This window comes from Zootoca vivipara, chromosome 16, assembly GCF_963506605.1.
Source record: "Zootoca vivipara chromosome 16, rZooViv1.1, whole genome shotgun sequence".
NCBI lineage: Eukaryota > Metazoa > Chordata > Lepidosauria > Squamata > Lacertidae > Zootoca > Zootoca vivipara.
The window spans coordinates 33,116,542-33,132,192 of NC_083291.1; the positions used below are offsets into that span (position 1 = coordinate 33,116,542).

Genomic DNA, 15,651 nt, shown 5'->3' on the forward strand with positions numbered 1-15,651 from the left:
GGCAGTCTACTTAAATCTGCTTACTCTGTTCCTTGCCTGACCTGACCACTTCACACTAAGAGGTGCAGTCACCCTATTCCGATATACCTTCCTCTCTCTACACACATACACACACTACAGTCCTGTGCAACATACACTACGGCACAACTAAACATTACATAAACCCACCATTCAAACACAAATCACAACACCCTTCTAAAATGCATAAAACGTACAAGCTGCTACTGAATTGGTCGTTTCCGATCTTGACAATTCAAAAAAGTTTATTCCTACATATATGACCATTCACATGCTAGCAATGAACAGTCTTTATGCTACTCTGCCATCTGCTGCTTTGCATGTTATTGCTGTCGTTTTTACTGCATACATTTTATAATTTTTGTTGCGTTACTCTATTTCTATTTTTAATTGTAAAAGCAGCCTGGGAAAGTTTCACTGAAGGGTGGTATATAAATAACTAAAGTAAGTAAGTAAATAAATAAATTTTGGACGTGAAATTAGTGCGGCAAATCAGTCTCTAAGCAGGCACTTAGAATACACTGCAAGTAATTTTTGCTTTGAAAATATAGATTTCTAAGAAAGGTACCGAAACTTGCCTAAGTCACCTTCCCTTCAGTGGTGCTTACAACTCCACGGCGGTTGTTGTTTTAATCTGGGGGTAGAAAGCTAATTTGCGGGGGGGGGGAATGCAACATACAAACCTGAGTGTATCTTGATGTGCTACTTTGGTGTCTGTTAGAATTTCATATTTAATTCCCCAATGGATATTCTACATGTGTTTTTCCAGATATTTAAATCTAAACCCAATTAATTCTGGACACTCTTTTTCCATAGGGTTCTCATAGAAGCATACAAAACTGCCATATGTCAAACCAGAACATCTAGTCCACTACTAGATGGTCATCTTTGACTCGATGTTGCCCAAGTCGATCCATGATGCATTATACAATCCTCGTGTTAAGCTGCCTCGGCAGCAGAAAAAGGAAGCAAGGAAAATGAAAGAAAGAGAGAAAGAGAGAGAGAGAAAGCAGGAGACCATTGCCAGAACCGACATGGCTGAGAACTCTGACATGCCCCTTTCAGGGAGACAGCTCTGTCCCTTGCCTCCCCACCCTTGCCCACAATCCACCCATTCCCCCCCCTAAGAAAATGGCTTTGTTCTCACCTGGTCTGACTCCTGCTAGGACAGGCAGCGGGTGATGGGTGAAAGCCATTCTCGGGAGGTGGTGTGGGAGGACAGGGCACTGCAGAAATCCAGCTTCCCTGACTTCTTTAAAGAAGCCGGTCCTGGCAAGGAATCAGGGAGAAAGTGCATGGTTTAACAGATGGAAAGATGGATTAGTATTTAGCCGTGCTCTTTCGTTCACTCTTGTTGACCAGCTCACAGTCTGAATAGGCCCCCTTTGCCAGGATTCAGCTGTTGCAGGTCTATGGGAAAGAGTGTGTGGGCAATGGCTGCTTTGAATTTCTTGTGTCTCTGCCTGCAGGTCTAAGAAGCAGTTGGCATGTACGGTACATCTATCCTGCAGAAAAGCTACCTCCTCGCTGTATAACAACTCCGCTGAAACAGTCAGATTCCAATATGTGTTGCAGAAGTGGTATATGCAAAGACATAGTCATCATATATTATTTCTACAGCACTTAACATGTACTAAGAGCTAAACTTTAACTATCTGTTGAGAGCCTGGAATGACAGCCCAGGGAGCAAATAGATTGCTTGCTTGCTGATCCCACTAGATCACCACGTTTTTCTTCCTCTCGAAAAGGGTTGGTTTCCTTCTTTGGCCTCCCATTGCTGCAAAACTAGCCCTTGTCCTACAGACACAGCTGAGACGGTGGTGGACCTCGCTTGCGTCACTCTGTAATCTGAGCGATGTGAACTAATCTGTGAAGAGTGTTTATTAGTGCTTTGAAAGACCTTGTTTCAGGGTATTTCCATGCAGGTTTAAAGTTAGATTTATAATGGGAACGAAATCTATGTTTGCCAGAATGCTCATTTGCATGACAATTGCCCCTCCACCTCTGAAGGTATGCTCAGAGGTAATTGAAGCCTCAATCTCGCCCTGCAGTTCTGTGAGAGTAAGGCCCACAGTCCTGCCACTTGGGTGTTATTAGAATTTGTTTGAGAATTGCCTGCAAACCCAGAAATACAAGGATGTTTTAGTAACTCACAAGGGATCTATCTTTTCCAAATGGATCAATTTTCAGAAATGACTCCTGCTGTTTCCTCACTGGTTGCACATGTTGTGATCTTACCCTGATGTATTTTTCAGGAGCTCTCAAACCATTTCCCCCTTCCAAAACAACACAGAACCAATTGCATAGTCTGATTGATAGGCACACTGCTTCTAAATCGGCCGTTTTTTTCAAGGAATGTGCAGACTCAAGCGGCCCTCCTTTGCACCACTCTTAGTGAGAAACAGTATGCTACAGGTGGGAGGCCAGAGAGCAAAATACCATCCTTGATGTCCTCAACCCCAAGACTCACAGGCTTTCTCCCTCTCGGGAGATATGTGTGTGGCTGTGCAGGCCCTTAGAAACAGATAAAAAAGAGGCCACGGAAGCTCAAGGATCCCCACTCTGCCATTCCACATAGCAAAATTAAAAAATTCCTTCCAGTAGCACCTTAGAGACCAACTAAGTTTGTCATTGGTATGAGCTTTTGTGTGCATGCACACTTCTTCAGATGCATGCACATGAAAGCTCATACCAATGACAAACTTAGTTGATCTCTAAGGTGCTACTGGAACAGCAGCAAAATAGGAAGAGATTGTTGAAATGGTAGGACACTGTTGGAGAAGAAAGGCTCTATATTCTCCAGGGACACACAAGTGCTGAGGAGTTAAAGCTCATCTGGTAAAATCCAGTAAGAACTTGTGGCAGCCACAAACACGCATGCACATCTCCATCTAAGTAGCTCTGTTTAAATACCTGGGTACCGCTATAAAAATGTGTTTGCCACTGACAGAAGCGCAACAGAAACAAGCATACAAAGAAACAAATGAGCAGGTGACACTATTCAGAAAAGACCTCAGCAACTAGAATGTAAATAGACAAAGACAACCCCTAGTATCTATTGTTTGTTTGTTTGTTTGTTTGTTTAAAAACTTGTTTTAAGAAAGCCATGTGAGTAGAAGGCAATTAAAAATAGATAAATACTTGGGGTTCACAAATGTCTGGATTTAAAGGGTGAGATGTGCCATTTCAATAGCAAAAATGCTGAGCAGTTTGGGCAGCTCCTGCTCCTAAGGTTCCACATATTACCTGTCCTCTCAAGGGCTGCTGTTCAGTGAATAGAATCCTCTCACTGTCTTATTTTTAGCTTGAGTATGTCTTACTTCAATATATACCACTGTCACCAGCACAAGCCTTCCGGTGAATCAAATTCCTTGTCCAACAGGTTGGCATGTTAGCTTGTGTTACCTTTCCTAGAGGACTAGGAAAGCTAACAAATTTATTGTGCTATTAGATTTCACGGACCACAGTCCACTTCAACAGATGCATCTGATGAAGTGAACTGTAGTCCATGAAAGCTTGCCATAATATGTTGGCTAGCCCTTAAGGTGCCACAATACTCCCTGCTCATTTTTCTTAGTAACTATTATTATGTCTCTGATTCCCAACCCAAGCTGTGGGAATTATGTCATTTTTCAGTCAGACAAATAAGTTAAAGAATAGTGCTGCTTCATGCTTTCTCTCTTTTTGGAACTGCTTCAGCAGAATTACATCCTACATACCAGAGTTTCTCAAATGGTGGTATGCAGACCACCAGTGCCCTGTGGAAAGGTGGTGAAATGGTCAGTATCTGTATGTGGCCCATCACTTGTTTTGTCTTTTTCGGACAACAGAGACTGAGGCTGATTTGACCTAGGGCTCATCATTTTCACACTAGAACACTGGTGCAGAATACTGTTTCCCCCAGTAAACAATTACTAGTTAAAGGGGATTTCTTAGACGCCTGGCCTGGGCCAGTTTATTCCATAATATGCTGCTGGCAGTTTCTGATAACAATGTCAATGGGGGCAGGGAAGTTTAGTAAAATGCAAGTTCTGCATGTGCATTATTTCTTAAGCAAAATGTATGTTAACTGTTCTGCAGAGACTCCCAGCAATTTTCCAGTTGTCTGTGGGATTGGGGTTGAGAACGATTGCTGTATGCTAATAATGAACCAGTTTTCTGAATGTGTATCCTTATGTAGTCAAAACAGCATCAGCCACAAGAGCTCCAGAGTTTAGCACGCTCCTGGAAATCCCAAAGATTGTGGCAGTAGAAACAACATACAAACAAACAAACAAACAAACAACCCATTGAAAACAGAGGAGGGTGGAAAGTCCAATGACGACTGAACACAAGACTGCAGGACTGTTTGGGGCAGGAGGCACATACCAGAAGTATTTATGTGGAAATGCAGTATCCTGGAAAACAGTATGGCTACCTGGCTAGAACTCTGAACTGGAGCACTATATGCTACAACATTTTGTTGCAGGTCCCACTGCAAAAGGATATTGCCCAGACCAAAAAAGAGAGGCTGTTGCTTGGTCTTTGATGGTTCTGCCCTGAGACCACAATTGATCCAGTGGCTCCTTAATAACCACCACAAGCGGTTGTGTCTGCAGCCGAGAAATAAATTTGGGTGTGGAGTACTATGTAGTGTCATAGTTGAGGTGTCAGCGCTTAGAACTTCACCTCAAATCTCCTACTAATTACTCACTAATTAATTTCCTTGGAGTGTGTGCCTATTCTTGTAGTGCTGTGGGCTGACCCTGAATTTGCTGTCCAGAAGCATACAGCCATCCAGTAAACAGGGCTGTCAATTACAAAAAAAAAAAAACCATCCCAATGTGTGTACAACAAGCAAACTGGCGGCACACCCTTTGAATGGTGGGAGCTGCTATACTGCCGCTAAGGGAGATGGGCCATGGTTTTCATGTTTGCTGCTGCTTCTGTAATCCAGCACAATCTGGCACTTCAGCAGCAGGCAAGGGGGCCTGGGAGAGAAAAGCCCCCAGCCTGTTATCTCATGCCAGCTGCCTAACACCTGATACCTGAGCACAGGGATGGGGAGGGGGGGCTGCCAGCCAGCTGTGAACACCTGTCCCTGTCAGACGGCTGGATGGTCTCTCCAGCTGTTCACACAAGCCCTGCAGCTGCGCTGCTTAATTGGCGATTTGTTGAGATGGCTGGGAACAAAACTCAACAAGACAAAGGAGGAGGGGGGAGAGGAGAGAGAGAAAGAAAGAGGGGGGAATGCATATGAATACAACCTGTTCCACAGCCTTGAGGCTTCTGAGGGGGAGGAGACACCTTTGGGATCATTATCATCTAAGCGCAGCACAGGATGATGTGACAGGATTACAAATGCATAACTAAAAGCCTAATCTAGAGCAGCCCCCAGGTGCAAAGTACATTCACTCCCCACAGTTCCACTGCACAATCCTATCCTATCGAATGCGCTGCAAACAGAGAGCAGGTGTAGTGCAGAAGGTGCTTGGAGAGCAACTGGCTCAAGAAGACATGTGCCACATGCTGCCTGGGAAGGGAAATGGAAAAAGCCCTCCATACACTTTCTACCCGGACTGGAGGGTAAATTGCTTCTTGACTCCAAATCTGGCAGCCAAACACTGAGAATTAGCAACCCATTTCACTAAGTCTTTGCAGTTGTTGTTTTTGTGTTTCCAAGCAAAGGCCATCTTCTTCAAGGCTCCTTCTCAAAAGAAGTCGTGCATCTCCTGTCACTCACTTTCTATTACTAGGCAGGATTGGACCTACAGCTCCTACCTCTCCTGGGCCCTCCATAGACCATTTGCTGGCCCATTTTGGATCCGAGTTATGCTTTTTGCAATGTCTACAAGTGTGAGTGTGTGGGGCGGGGGTAGATAGATTGTACCAGGCAGTGTTCTTTCTTGTTCTTGGAAGCCTCTATGGTAATTTCAGTTAGTTCTCCAAAGATGCACAGTTGCTTAGTTCCTGCAGCAATTGTGCAATGTCCACAAACTACTTCATAGCTATCTAATGTATACCCTGTAAAAATTTCAGGCAAGAACAGGGTAGGCGACCTAAGGCCTGTGGGCCGGATGCGGCCCAATCGCCTTCTCAATCCGGCCCGGGAATCAGCGTGTTTTAACATGAGTAGAATGTGTCCTTTTATTTAAAATGCATCTCTGGGTTATTTGTGGGGCATAGGAATTCGTTCACCCCCCCCCCCCCCCCGCTCAAAATATAGTCCGGCCCACCACATGGTCTGAGGCACGGTGGACCGGCCCACAGATGAAAAAGGTTGATGACCCCTTGGCAAGAGCATTTCCTCCAATATACACAGCTGGGAAGTTCCCTTTCTCCTGAGACATCTGACTTGCTAGCAAGGTGTGGGTAGCAAGTCCCATAAGAATATACTGTATGTCTCTTTGTCATTAACTAAGAATGCTGGTAAGTAGATGCCTAACGGGGTCAGATAATTTTTTATTGCTAACATATAAAAAGGATGAAAGAAAGACCAATGGAAAAGGCCAGTGTAAGAGGTGTTTTATTCTGAAACCAATTTCCTTCTCCCCCCACCCCAGGATATCACAGATTCACAATCATCCCTGCAACTGGTGGACAGGAATTTGAAGAGATGATTGGCGTGGGAAGGAATTTTGTTAGCTAATAAAGTGGGTATATAACCTGCTCACACTAGTCACTCGCACCACAGACAGTCATGAACGTTGGCGATACTTCCACAGCGAATTTCAACTTTGTAAAGAAGTTTGAATTTGTCAATCATTTTTTATTTCCACATTTCAAAATGGGCAAATGATCTCATTGGGAATGCAGAGAAAAATATCACCAAGCAAGCACACAAATGCCCTAACTAGAGAATGGCACGAGTCATGTCAGAAAACTGCTATTTCAAAATGATAGCAAAGGGTTTGTGTGTCAGTCAAGAAAACAGGATACAGACAAAGCGTTGCAACCACCTCCTGATTAGCATGAACTGAATCTAGCTCTCTGAAGTCTCAGGTGCAGACCATGTCAAGCTCTGGCATCTGAAGTCCCTTAGTTAGAAAGACTAGGAATTGACAAAGGGGTCTCAAATGAGCTGAACTATGCTCCCCTGCTGAGCTATGGATGTTGATCTCATCCCCGCCCCCCAGTCCCCTTCCTCTCCATCCATTCTATCACATCCGTTTAAGCATTTTGGTTTTTAATTATATTCTGCTTCTTGGCTTTTGGTCTCCAAATAGAGAGCTCTGTTTCCACATAACAATTCAACAGCAGCAGCATCCTATCCCAGAAGTATCTGAATCCCAAGCCTGCCTGCAACAAGGAATCCCTGGATAAACAGATTGCTGTTATGATCCAGCCTAAGGGCAGCTGATTCCCAGCACTGAGTAAGCAATCCCAGTATAAACAGTTGCCGTGCCTCACCTCAGAGGCTGCTGCATCTCAGCAAAGCCTCTTCCCAACAGACTCCATGTAGCAACCTCTCCATTCTCACAAACCTGCACCAAAGCTGCCTCCCTCCTTATTAATCCCCTTCCTCTTTATTCACAGAGACCTCCTCATGCACACAACCAACAAATACATGCTGTCACTCACAACTTCCGCTTGGCATCTACAAACTAGCATCTTCTCTGGCATCAGTGTAGATTTCCTGCTTAAACATTTTACTCCCCAACAATGCATGACACGGGGAACATTTAGAAATCATATTCTCTGTATTGCAGATCTATACTACATTGTATTATGCTCTATGCAAACATCATGTAAATGTGAAGATCTCTGTGTTCAATGTGTGCAATTTATCTCTTTGCTCTATTGTGCCTGCATGCTAGAATGCTTTACTGTTCTGAATAATGCCCCACTGGTCCCTTCTTTCCATGCTCCAGAATCCTAGGCATGTTTCAGGGCTTACATTGCCTTAGCATCCAACTACTGTGCTTGGATCCACACCCCTTGGTCTCAGGCCACAGCTTTGCTGGTCCTGGGTTCTCTTTTTGTCATTCTATCCTTGTGTCTCATCCCCACTCCATTTCACCTCATTTCTCTTATTTTAGGTCTGGGCTCCCCTCTAATCCTATATTGAGGATTTGTCTATTGAAGAGTTACACCCCATGCCTGTCATAAGCAACTATATCTCTGCTCCTCTGAAATGTTCTTTCCAGTCGGTGGAATCTGTAGGTAGCTGTCCAAACACAGTTCCTTAAAATCCTTAACACAGCTACCACTTGACCTGCACTTTCTGCAAAATATCTCAGAGGATGCAGAGGAAAACTCTGAGTATCAGGACCAGAAATTGCAGCAGCCTACAATACCTCAAGGAAAATGTGTCAGAAGAGCCTATGTTCCTTTTAAATCCTGCCTCACAAACCTAAGGCATTATGTAGAAAGGTGACCACTGTGTTGGAGGAATGGAATTTACAACAGGAGGTCCTTGCTTCTGTGAAAGGAATTTGTGCAGCCCACATGGTACATGAAGAGTGTTAAGTACATGGAGGCCAGAGGGCAGCCCAGTCTCTTCTGCTTTAGTTTCCCATCAAGATCTATGTGAACTGGGGGTGCAAAGTTGGTGCCCCCTACCTGCATCCACATCGTTGGGCCACCCACTGGACTGGCTGCTGCCAGCTGCTGGGGACCGCCCTGTCCCAGGGTAGAACACGTCGTCTACAGGGCTCTCCATCTCGCTGTCATCTATCGACTTGGGCCGCTTGGTGGAACTGCAATGGGAAGAGACCACAGAAGGGCAGGCCATAAGCAACACTGAGTGATGAAATAGGGTACCAGCTGAGGAAGGCCTTCGGGCTTTCTTGTTCAGAGGGGTTAGTGGACATCAAGACCAGGAAGGGCAAGCAGCTGTTTTCTTTTATTCCACAGTGGCCTGTGGTTTTGGAAAGCATTGGTTTACAACAGTAGAGAGCCCTCCTACTGCCTGCCCAGGCATCCTTCACAATGGGACTGACTGAGAGAGGAGACTGGGAAAGAGGCATCAGTTGCTTCCAACTGCTTCTGCATTATGCAACAGTTGTGAGGAGACATACCTGCTAGAAGGTGGAGATGTTATCGACCGTCTACCAAGAGCCACTTGATTGATGTTGTAGTAACTGGGACTCTCGAGGTCAGCCAGTGAGAAATTTGGACCAGACGCTGTGGCAACAGGAGCTGAAGAATGAGAGAAAAACTCAGAGACTGGAGAGAAACAAAATGTCAAACTGACTTCCTAAATCAGTAGCTGCCATCTTCTTGAATGACGGTATTAAATGTGGTTTGGTATGGTCTAACATTGGCAAGGCCAGTTAGAGACAATCCTGGCTACTAGCATTCCCACCATGTGCTCTGCAGAATGAAGGCAGATGTCACCGGGCTTGAAGAAGTTCCATCTCTCAGTGCTGTTATCTCAGTCATTAGTTTTTGACAACCAGAGACATTTGCTGACTCCAGCATCAGGAATTACAAAAACAGTCTATTTCCTTTAAGAGAACTGTTACATGGAAACTAGGCCAGGGCACTCTGCTGAGGTGTTGCTCAGGCAGTTTGCTAACTTCAAGATGCCAACATCTATACTCTGGAATTGATTCCACCCTTGAAAGGCAAACCAACTATTGCAATGTGCATCCAGTAAAAGTCCTGACACTGTCATGGTGTCAGCAAGGGGCCATAGTGCAAGGAAGCCGGACAGCATGGATTTCATTGGTTGCTTTCCCCATGCTTTGGGAAACAGGAGATTCAGCAGTTAAATCAGTAAATGGCTTGCTAGAGAGGTTTTTTTTGTTATTTTCAGCCAGAACTTGCTGGAACTCGGTACCGGCTGCTGGAACTCAGTCCCGCTCATTGTAAGAGAACAAGGGAGGCATTCATAGTGAGTTCTGGTGCCTCCTTTTCTAGAAAAATAGTACTGCTGATAGATATGCACATTACAGCCCTGACTGTAGTAGCATCAGTAGCTGAAGCTACTGAGTGCAGGAAACTGCCAAAGAGAAAAGCAGCAGATTGAAAGATAATGGCACCCAAGGAAAGGGAAAAGATAAAAGTGGAAGCAGGTTCTGGTTACTAAATTTATTGCCCAAAGAGAGCACTACTGGGTTGGCACTATATGGTGCTAAATAAGTCAACACTTGGTTAGGTAACCTGGGAACCGAGTGTCTGTTTCCCTTCTAGCTAAGGGGAGAACTTGAAAGCCTGCTTTCTAAAACTTTCCGATTTCATCTGTAAAACGATGAACAAAACAAAAAATTTCTAATGCAACCAATGAAAACAGCCTAAAATAATAATAACCAGGAGAGTCACAAAATGCTCATATTAATCCTGGCAATATTTGGGATCAACTACCTCAACAGGACTTTAAGCTGCGAAGGAGGTCGTACGATGGTCCTACACATCAGCCTCCCTAGAAATGGTAGCAATAATAGGAATGAGAAGTTACAGGTAGGTAGCCGTGTTGGTCTGAGTCGAAGCAAAATAAAAAAATTCCTTCAGTAGCACCTTAAAGACCAACTAAGTGCTCTGCAGCACTTATCTGAAGAAGTGTGCATGCACACGATAAGTGCTGCAGAGAAGTGCTCTGCAGCACTTATCTGAAGAAGTGTGCATGCACACGAAAGCTCATACCAAAATATAAACTTAGTTGGTCTTTAAGGTGCTACTGAAGGAATTTTTTTTATTTTGCTAGGAATGAGAAGAACCTCAAAGAATCCCTTGCTAGGATTAGTCACTGCCGTCGCATTTTGTGCCTCCTGTACTGATCCTGCTAGCCTATTTGCAGACACATTCTAGTGCCTGACATAGAAAGTCGAAATGGCAATCTTAATGATGGTAAAAAAATAAAACCATTACTCTGCTAAAGGGTAGGGCTGGCTCTGTCCATTTGGGCTAGCTGCTATCCTTGTGAGGATTGGCATTCTGTTCCCTCAGACTAATAAACCTTTCGGTTGGGAAGTACTCTTAGAATCCATGTTGGACCCACAGAACAAGAAGCCCAGAGCAAGTGAGACAGAAGCTTTTTGCGACAATGTCAACCTTTCCAGGTGTTGAAACCTGAGAAGGGAAAGAGTCCTTATTTTTACACCACGTTCAACATGTAATTGGGATGCTTCCCCTTCCCTTTAATGTGCATCTAATGTAAATGCGCTAAGTAGGAGAAGGGATGAGACTGTGATGCTGCTGAGGGCAAGACCGTGATTAGGAGGAAGAGCCTTGCATTCATAACTCCTTAAAAAGAGCATGGATATGGAGGATGTCCATCTTAGCCATTTCTCAAATCTGACCACAAGCTTCCACTTCATCAAACCCAGCTTCCATGGGCTTAGCTTAGCAACAAGACCACAGAGCCATTTGGAAAGGCAGCCCAGTCATAATCAGAGATTTCATAGTACACTGCGCAACAAGTCTGAAAGCTAAGAAAGTGAGGGAAGGAGGAGGCTACTGCTGTAGAGGTCACATGTGCAGGTCTCTCTGAATCCTGATCATTTTAGGAACACCACAGCAACCCAGAAGTTTCAGCTGCTCTGACTTACTCTGTGACACTCTCACCAGCTCCGTAACATTCCAGACGCCCGATGTCACAAAACAGTCTTGGAAAGTCAAATGCCCTGCAAAGAGAAGAAGAGAGGCACATTGGGTCACGAGGACAAAATGGAAGGAGAACAGGGGTTGGCAACAAGAGGCTGGAGGTGGCTTGCTATAGCATAGTTGGACAGAAAGTGAATCTAGTTTGCAATCTCCCTTCTAGGTCAGCTCTGAATTCCATTTCTCCAGTGCTTCTCATCTGAGTCCAGGGCTCCTGCTCTCAGATCTGGCCATATCCGTTAATCAAATCTCAGCACCCCTTTTAGGTCTCAATCTGTGACATTTATTTCTCAAATATGAAGGGAATGATTCCAGACCAGATGGCGAAGACCTCTGATTCGCAGCAGCACCTGCCACCCACCCCAACCTGGCCTCAGAAATGGGCATCTGAGGGGAGGGGAGAAATAAAAGGCTTCTGTGTGAGGAGACAAATAGTCAGGGAATCTGATTCCTGGGCAGGAGTTCACTCACCATTGGGCAGTGGTTTGATGTCCGCATCTCCTTGCTGGTTTGAATTGTCTGATTGTCCGGATTCTGAAACACAGAAGCAAAAACTGACATCAGGAGATGGTTGGAACAGAGAACAGAAGATGACGGGCAATAGCTGAGGCCCGCTGTGTGGGCATCTTGCACCACTTCACTCCTTTTTGTGGTCAATAGGAAAGCTGCTCAAAAAAAAGCTAAGCAACAAATAATGTTTCACGGAAATGGCCAGGAGACCTGGCTGTTTTTAAACAACTGATTGCCAGAATCAGAGAGGCCCTTTGATATGATGCTACAGGACGAAGTAGAGGGTTCTTGTTTCCATGCTCCAACCCTACAAGATTACCAAGAAGGAAGCCCGTGCTCCTTCCTCCACCAGATTACCCGAGATTATTTTCACCCACTGCTGAAGAGTATGGCACTGCTCACTCAAAGGAGCCATCTGGATTTGTTTGTTACTAGGTTTCAGAAATGCTGGATGTATTTTTGTGACTGAGGCAGAAAATTTCAAATGGCACCCCTGCACCCCTGTCATGGTTCTAAAAATATAACAAACTAAATAATTGACATTTTGCTTGCCTGTTAATAGCACTGCCAAACCTGCTTCCTGAGGCAGGCCACCTCACCTGCCTAATACCAGGGTCTATTCTGCCAAGCTTGTTTCTTGTTCTGCAGGCATCTCTGGCCTGACACAACCTATGAGATCATTCCTTCTTCCTTGTCTACAGGCACACTACAAAATCTGAAGGATGAAGGTTAATTTGGTAACACAGTTGGTGGTTGTGCCTAGGCAGGGACAGCCTAGTAGTACCGGTAGTAGTAATATTTATACCCTGCCTATCTATCTGGGTTTCCCCAGCCACTCTGGATGGCTTATAGCAGGCATGTCCAACAGGGAGATCACTGGATGTCTGCGGTAGATCACTGGTAGATCATCGGCTCCCCCCCCCCCCAAGAAACTGAACAACTGTGGCTCCCCTAAAAAAAAGCTCAACATTTTACCTCCTTCCTTAAAAAAAAGCTCAACAACTTTGACCTGAACCCCTGTGAGTAGATCGCAGTCTCTTGCGAGTTGGCCACCCCTGGTTTATAGCATATCTTAAAACATAAAACACCAACTTTTAGATGTCTTCTAAAAGTTGTGTAATTCTTTATCTCATTCACATCTGAAGGATGTCAGGGTGGGCGCCACTACTGAGAAGAATGGTTCCCTGTAACCTCACAGCAAGAAGACCCTCAGAGGAGGACCTCAATGCCTGGGCTGAGCGATGGGGGTGGAGAGGCTCCTTCAGGTATACTGGGCCGAGGCCGTTTAGGGCTTTAAAGGTCAGCACCAACACTCTGAATTGTGCTCGGAAACATACATGGCATTTCCTGCCATGTGTTTAATTCCACACACACCTCAACACCAGTTCTATTCTCCTAATTAAATTCTCCCTCTCCTTCCCTGAAGCTGTTATTTGCCCCTTGGGGAAAAAACACGAAAATACCATATCAGTGCTGCAGTCCCAATCCAATTTGGTGCCCCCTATGGCTGCTATTAAGGGATGCAGGTGGTGCTGTGGTCTAAACCACTGAGCCTAGGGCTTGCCGATCAGAAGGTCGGCGGTTCGAATCCCCATGAGTGGGTGAGCTCCCGTTGTTCGGTCCCTGCTCTTGCCAACCTAGCAGTTTGAAAGCACATCAAGTGCAAGTAGATAAATAGGTACCACTCTGGCAGGAAGGTAAACGGAGTTTCTGTGCGCTGCTCTGGTTTGCCAGAAGTGGCTTTGTCATGCTGGCCACATGACCCAGAAGCTGTCTGCGGACAAATGCCGGCTCCCTTGGCCAGTAAAGCAAGATGAGCACCGCAACCCCAGAGTCATTCGCAACTGGACCTAATGGTCAGGGGTCCCTCCCTTTACCTTTTACCTAGGGCTGCTATTAATTTTTTAAAATACACACACACACACATACTATCCTGGATGGCTCTGTGCTTATTCCTCACACAGGTATCATCCCTAAGTAGCAGGACAGGGACAGGGACAGGGACAGCAGGACAGGTCAGGGATGATGGGAATGGAAGTTCAAGAACAGCTGGAGACCCAAGTTTGGGAAACCCTGGTTTAAACTGTCAACAGAAGAACAGACTGAATGTTAGAAAGACCCCCCTCTGCCTAGAAGCACTTAAGTGATGGAATATGATGCATGAAGGTCAAAACTACATGCAATAGTGGCAGACTAAATATGGGTCTGCCCCATTCATACAGAACAGAGAGAGGGAGAATCCAAATTAAAAAGCAAACAGATTGCAAATTATCCACTGTCCCTGCAGTTTGTCACCTGATGTGATTCCCCCCAGCTGGGCTCCTCTATCAAAACTGACTTAGGCATGGAGAAAATCACCTTGAGGGACAAATTACAGGGTGATAAGCAGGAGCGGGAAAGTTTCAGCACCCTCATTTGCAAATCCTTTTTTCACTTTTAATTGCAGCCCATCAAGCCTCACTTCCCATGCGACTGGATCACATTTAAAGACCCACTGTTATGAGGTGCAACTAGGTCTTAAGAGTTGGCTTGTTTCAGGGCAGGGATTATTTAGGTTCAGGATATAAGAGTTGAGGGCTAAGGGCTTGTCCACACTTCTGCTTGGCCTGTGCCTGGAAAGCTGGGGCTGAGCAGTGTTGCGCAATTGACGTTTGCTCCGACCGAGCTGTAAAGTCTGGGTGAGCCCTAAACTGTCTGTTGGGTTTCCTCTGAGTCTGTTTAATAAGTGGGACCACCCCATCACATCCATGCAAACATGGAAGCCACCTCCTTATTATATCAGAAGGGGGCATGGGGATACACAAAGAGAATGTGATGGACTTCCTCTGGAGCATGCAGATCTTTAGCTTCTGCTCCCTTTGCAGAGCTTCAAGGGCTTCCGTTGTTCTGTCCCCACAAGGCGCTGTGCTATTTACTGGCTTGTCCTTTTAGACACACACACACACACACACACACACACACACACACACACACACACACACACACTCTTTTCCTCAAGGCCTCACTACCACTTAAGAACGACTTTCCCTGAAGGTTTCATTTACCAGCTAATGCCTCTCAAGCCTCAAAGAACCCCAGGGATGGAAGCAAAAGACTTTGTCCACCCTGGTCATTAGAGGTATTGCACGAGCACATTGAAATGCCAAATTCTAGAGAGAGCACTTGACAAGAAAAGAAAAGCCCTTCGAATCAGTGGTTCTTAATCAGCCAGGTGAGCTGGAATCTACAGCGGCTAAAAGTCTGCACTATAACTCAGCAAGTGCCTGGTTTGACTCTCTTTCTACCTTGAGCTCACCAAGTATGTGTACATTAGTGGCTTAAAATGCAGTGAGGTTGCTCCCCATCCCCCTCAAATGTTTAAGTCACATTTGAACATTGCTGTACAGTACACACCAGGGAGGGGGTGGGAACGTCTTCACCTAATGTGCATTGCCTGATTTTGTTTCCCCCTCACCCGCAACCCCCTGAAAATCCTGTTCAAGGAAGCTGCCCGCTACCCATGCACAATGGCTGCCTGAACTGTACACATCTCAGCTTATCTGCAGCTTGCATTTTCAAGTTAGATGAAAGCTGGTTTGAAGGAAATCTTATCAAGCCAGG

General features: G+C 45.3%; 1 protein-coding gene across 1 annotated transcript in view; it reads right to left on the minus strand.

Moving 5' to 3' along the window:
* Positions 1-15,651, minus strand: part of NFIX (nuclear factor I X) — a 246,160-nt gene that overhangs the window by 19,610 nt on the left and 210,899 nt on the right. Inside the window, 6 exon segments of the mRNA XM_060268739.1 lie at positions 1,166-1,222; positions 1,225-1,287; positions 8,560-8,696; positions 9,018-9,138; positions 11,490-11,564; positions 12,013-12,075. Coding sequence (XP_060124722.1) covers positions 1,166-1,222; positions 1,225-1,287; positions 8,560-8,696; positions 9,018-9,138; positions 11,490-11,564; positions 12,013-12,075 — 516 coding nt within the window.